We start from the raw sequence: 5,742 nt of genomic DNA, 5'->3' as shown, positions 1-5,742 counted from the left end.
CCCCCCGGCGAGAACAGGTCTCCCCGTCCCCCCCCCCCCAATAGTTAGCAATCCAAAACAGTCCAGTGGAGCCTGAGCGGTGGGTGTGGCCTTCTGACACCCTTCAGGTTATGTCAGAGGGTGTGGCATATACAAATAAGTTACCCTAATGAGCTATGCTAATGAGCGCCTGCACCTCTCTTTCTACGAAATGACCCCTGCCTTCCGTTGCAAGTTTATTATCCACACACCTTCTGCCAATGCTTATTCTAAGTCTCCGTTTGTATTCCCTGTTACACTTACCAGGGCTTCCACAGTGCTGAGATCTTTGATTTTGTTGCCACTCAGATTCAAACATGTGAGATTGGGACACTTCTCTGCCAGGCCCTCCAGGCCCCCTGAAATTAGGTTGTCACTCAGTTCCAGCTGCAATACATAAATATCACATAAATCAGGACTTGATACTCTCACAAGACTATTATTTTGGTAAAATAAGAAATATTCTACAACTCTTGTTTAGATTTCTAGTACTTCCGTTACTCAAAGGATACCCTAAGCGTCACTGTCACGGCTCAGGTGGGGTGGCACGTGACGCTGCCACCACTCTGGATTTAGGATCCCTTGATAAGGCCCAGAGCACCCTCCCAAGACCTTCAGACCTCCCTTGTTTGGCCGAATAATAGGCGTGAGGACCAGGCAGAGTACAACAATGAAAACAGTTTATTGTATAGGAGGTGCAGAATAACAGTAAGTGGGTGAAAAGAAATCAAATGCCCTTACGCGTCTAAATATACTGTCCTTAGCTCACTATCTGCAGTGGCTTTAGACTACTCACCCTTCCCTCAGGATGAGGGTTTCTTCCCCACAGCAGCCTCTTTTTTGGCCCTGTTTCCTGGGAAGAAGAACAGCTTTTCCTTTTGTACCAGTTCTTATATTCCCCAGCCCTCTTTTTCCCTGTTGATCAATTTTGGCTCCAAAGCCTCTCAGGGACTTCTGGGAGTTGTAGGCCCAGCCTCACCTACTGCTAGCCAGGCTTCCTGGGCCTAGTAGGCCTCTGGTGGCCCAGCCCAGATCATGACAGTCACACTATAATTTCTCCAGAGCCAAACAGTGATCTGTAGTAGTTCAAATATTTAAGGCAAATATTTTCCCAAAGCTTCATAACAAGAACTGCTTAGCTATGACGTCTGCTCAGTGGCATCACCTAAGCAGTCTTTGTTTGTTAGCTTTGCCTTCCTGTTTACAACTCTTATGAAGATCAAAAGGGCACACATTGGACCTGTCCTTTCATTCAGGATTTCTGGGGTCAAATAGTGGCAAAAATACAAGAAATACAACAAGTTGAAATACAGTTAGAACCTGAAACAATTCTATTAGTTGTTGTTGTTGTTCAGTCGCACAGAAGGTACCTTGGGACCTTCTTCATGCCAAGCAGAGGCTTATCCACTGAGCCACAGCCTCTATTAATTCAGTTTACTTTGTTGTTGTTGTTCAGTCGCCCAGTCAAGTCCGACTCTTCGCGACCCCATGGACAAGATCACACCAGGCCCTCCTGTCTTCCGCCGTCCTCTGAAGTTTGCTCAATTTCATGTTCGTTGCATCGATGACACTGTCTAACCATCTCGTCCTTTGCCGTCCCCATCTTCTTTGACCTTCAATCTTTCCCAGCATCAGGGTCTTCTCCAGTGAGTGCTCCCTTCTCATTGGGTGGCCAAAGTATTTGAGGTTCAGTTTCATTATCTGGCCTTCCAGGTCACAGTCAGGGTTGATTTCTTTTAGGGTTGACTTATTTGATCTTCTTCAAGTCCAAGGGACTCTCAAGAGTCTTCTCCAGCACCATAGTTCAAAAGTTCTGAGCCCGGCCTGCCTTATAATCCAACTCTCGCAGCCATACATGACTACTGGGCATACCATTGCTTTGAACATGTGGACTTTGTTGGCAGGGAGATGTCTCTACTTTTTATCATGCTGTTTAGGTTCGCCATCGCTTTCCTCCCAAGGAGCAGGCGTCTTTTAATATCATGGCTGCTGTCACAGTCTGCGGTGATCTGGGATCCCAGGAACGTGAAATCTGTCCCTACTTCCACGACTTCCCCTTCTATTTGCCAAGGAGTGATGGGGCTGGATGCCATGATCTTAGTTTTTTTTATGTTGAGCTTCAAGTCCACTTTTGCGCTCTCCTCTTTTATCCTGAGCAAGAGGCTCGTGTCCTCTTCACTTTCTGCCATTAGAGTGGTATTGTCTGCATACTGCATATCGTCTGCTTGAACTAATACAAATGGACAAACTAAATTTGATGTTACAAGGGAAAGACGAATGTATTCATACAATTAGGTGGGCAAGAGTGTATAAGTGGATAAATAACTCTTGGAAAATGTAGACTCGAATGTCTATGATCTACCATATGTAATACTGGATAAAACTGATAAATTAAACTTATAATAACAACAACAACAGTGGCTAAACAAAATCTGGGAATACTTTATTTTAAGCAAAATAACCTTCAGCTTCGTTAATGGTTCAGTAACTCAATATCAGAAGAAAGTGGTTAAAGTCTGGCATCCAATAGTAAGTTATTTGATGGGAAACGACTTACTTCCACAAAATCCTCTGTATGAACAACGTGATCTATTTTTAATTACTAAGATGCAGGGCTATTTTTGGGCAGAAACGCAAAGGAACAGAGTTCCGGCTGGCTCCCAGGTTGGCCACACCCAGCAGGAACTCATTAGCATAATAGGCCACACCCCACAGCAGAAACTCATTAGGATTGGCTACATTAGGGGTGTGTGGCCTAACATGTAAAGGAGTTCCTGCTACAAAAAAGGCCCTGGGTTTTGACAACAAACAAGGTAAACAGCATAACAAGCAAAAGGTGGGCGTGGCTGGATGACCACACTTCTGGTAACACGGGGGTGCGGCCTAATGTGCTAATGAGCTGTGCTGTCAGGGGTGTGGCCTAATATGCTAATGAGTTTCTGCTGTTGGGTGTGACCTATTATGCTAATGAGTTCCTGCTAGGCTTTTTCTACAAAAAGAGCCCTGCGTAAGATGTAATCGTATTTCATGTTGTAGTTCTATCTTCTTGTTTTGTTAAAATTAAAAAATTGTTAATAAAAAGAGGGGGGGGGGCACACATTTAACAGAGAAAATGAAAACTGTAACCCATTTAAAGTTATGTGTAAATACCGTTCAAGGATAATGCCCTGATATTTCCAGAGGGTAGGTGTGTTGCTTTGCAGCAGAATAGCTAAATTTGAGTCCAGTAGCACTTTAGAGACCAAACAAGATTTTTTTGGCGTGGTACGAGCTTTTCAGAGTCAAATCTCCCTTCGTCACATAAAATCCAATGATGTAGGTGTGTGGGTATCTTTTTGCCAGGAATAACCTTTGTAGTGCAGTTTTGGCTGACTGATCCCCAAATCAGTTCACGTCTTCCCCATCCAAATTCATGGAAGAGTTTCCATGCAATGCGATGTGGCTGTGAAGAAAGCCAATGCAATCTTAGGATGCATTCACAGAAGCCTCGTGTCCAGATCACGGGAGGTGGTCGTTCCGCTCTATTCTGCTACAGTCAGGCCTCACCCGGAGTCCTGTGTCCAGTTTTGGGCACCACGTTTTAGGAAGGATGTTGACAAGCGCGAGCGTGTCCAGAAGAGGGCAGCCAGGACGGTGAGAGGGTTGGAGTCCAAGTCTTATGAGGAAAGGCTGAAAGGATTGGGTCTGTTTAGCCTGGGAAAGAGAAGGCTTAGAGGGGACATGAATGATTGCAGTTTTCAAGTATTTGAAGGGCCGTCATGTAGAAGATGGAGCAGATCTATTCTCTCTTGTTCCGGATTGCAAGACTAGATCTAATGGGTGGAAACAACAAGGGAGTCGATACCGGCTAAATATCAGGAGGAACTTCCCGACTGTAAGAGTGATTGAGTAGTGGAACAGACTGCCTCGGGAGGTGGTGGAGGCTCCTTCGCTGGACGTTTTCAAGCGGAGGCTGGACGACCGTCTTCCAGGTATGTTGTAGGGCTCTCTTTCGGCTGTGCTCCTGCAGAGTGCAGGGGGTTGGAGTAGATGACCTGCAAGGTCCCTTCCCACTCTCACATTCTTTTTTTTAATTAATATTTTATTATTTTCCACGTAACATGTTTGCAACAAAAATCTCATACATTTTGGAACGTTATACATACTATTACATCATATTATACACAGTGTCACTGGCAATGTCTGCTTAATATGTGTATATTAAATGAAAAGTTTTCCCCCCATTGTTGCTGGTGATTGCTTAAAAAACTATTTATTATCTTCTCCTTAAACTCCCAAACAAACAATACATAGTTATTACCACTCTCACATTCTATGATTCAGGCCACCCACTGGCAAAAACTCACCTTTTGCAGCCCAACACCACTCACCTTTCGAAGTTTAGTCAAGTTGGGGAGCTTGGCCAGTGACGTCAACTCCACATTGGCCATGCTGAGAAACTCTAATTCTTTAAATGTGTCATTCAGGCCTTCAATTTCACCATTGCTAGACCGACAGTTGTCAAGAACCAGCTCCGTCACCTACAAAAAGACACAATGCAGCCAATCTCTGAATGGAGGAAGAGCTAGCCTTTCATTTTGTGGGTAGATAGTGCAGGCCGAGGTCAAAAGGGTCGAAAAATGTATAACTAGAAAGCAAGCCTCATCCAAGTATTAGCTGGGTCTTCAGGAAGGGTGAATTACAACCACAGCTTCCTTTCAAAAGGACTGTCATGCTTTCCATGGTCAGAAATTCAGATGGAGCGAACACCTGTTCAGCACTTTGGGAATGTGTCATATGACACTCAAGCCTGTTGCTAATTAGCATATTTCAACTGTTTTCAAACCTAACCTGCATGCAGTTTTTATGAACCTAGCAAACACCAAACCAGTCTCCTTATAACAAATTGTTTTCCTAAGCGAAAATCTAACTGTATTTGAAAATAAAAGCTAAAACCATAGAAGAGCAGAAATACAATTACTTGGATTTGCATCTTTATTTCCAACCTTTCCTTTATTGTCATTAATACAATTTACATCTTACTACCACACAGATGGCTAGAACTGTAACATCTTAAATCATGATTAGCTTAAGGCCCCGGTCACACGGAGCATTTGCCCCGCTGAAAGCACGGCACTCCGGCGGATTTTCCGGGCACGATCTCACCGGAACATCTGGGAGGCGTAGCACTCCCATGGCCAACCCGCAGCAAGCCGCCAAAGCTGCGTAGTTAAAAGCTATCAGGATCAGCCTACAAATGGTTTGCCACGGGCTGCCTCCGGACTCCTATGGTGTGATCGCGCCGGCGTCCTCTTTGCTGCGCGTGCCGACGGCGGTAGTCCCAGTGTGCCACCGTCAAATCTGATCGCCTAATCGCGCATCAGATTGCAATGGCGCAAAGAGCCATGCCTCCCCCCCCCCCACATTTTCTGGCCCGTGTGACCGGGGCCTATATATGATTATTAGACTTCAAATATATTTTTGTTTGGCCCATTCTGATGTAAGATAACCTAAGACTGCAGACAAGTCTGAAGCATTTGTATAGAAGGCAAGAACTGCCGAATGATGAAGTTGCAAACATTTACATCTTCGGCAGAAATCCTGTGTTACATATCAGGATGTTCTTATTACCGGAAGAAGCCCCAAGTTTCTGTCAACCTTATAGGAGAAAGTGGACAGCAAAAGCCACGGAAATGAATGTTAAGTAATTTATTCAGGAAATCTCGTTCAATGGGTATTTCAGGA

General features: G+C 44.6%; 1 protein-coding gene across 1 annotated transcript in view; it reads right to left on the bottom strand.

The window, feature by feature from the left end:
* Positions 1-4,538, bottom strand: part of ANP32E (acidic nuclear phosphoprotein 32 family member E) — a 16,690-nt gene extending 12,152 nt beyond the window's left edge. Inside the window, exons 1-2 of the mRNA XM_015406299.1 lie at positions 4,389-4,538; positions 283-405 (exon numbers count right to left, since the gene is read on the bottom strand). Of these exons, the coding sequence (XP_015261785.1) occupies positions 283-405; positions 4,389-4,448 (183 nt within the window). The 5' untranslated portion in view covers positions 4,449-4,538. The remainder of the gene's footprint in view (positions 1-282; positions 406-4,388) is intronic.
* Positions 4,539-5,742: the final 1,204 nt, after the last annotated feature.

The sequence above is a fragment of the Gekko japonicus genome, unplaced genomic scaffold (genome assembly GCF_001447785.1).
Source record: "Gekko japonicus isolate JY-2015 unplaced genomic scaffold, Gekko_japonicus_V1.1 scaffold1674, whole genome shotgun sequence".
Classification (NCBI taxonomy): Eukaryota; Metazoa; Chordata; class Lepidosauria; order Squamata; family Gekkonidae; genus Gekko; species Gekko japonicus.
The sequence above is the reverse complement of the archived record's forward strand: the minus strand, read 5'-3'. Positions and strand labels throughout refer to the sequence as shown.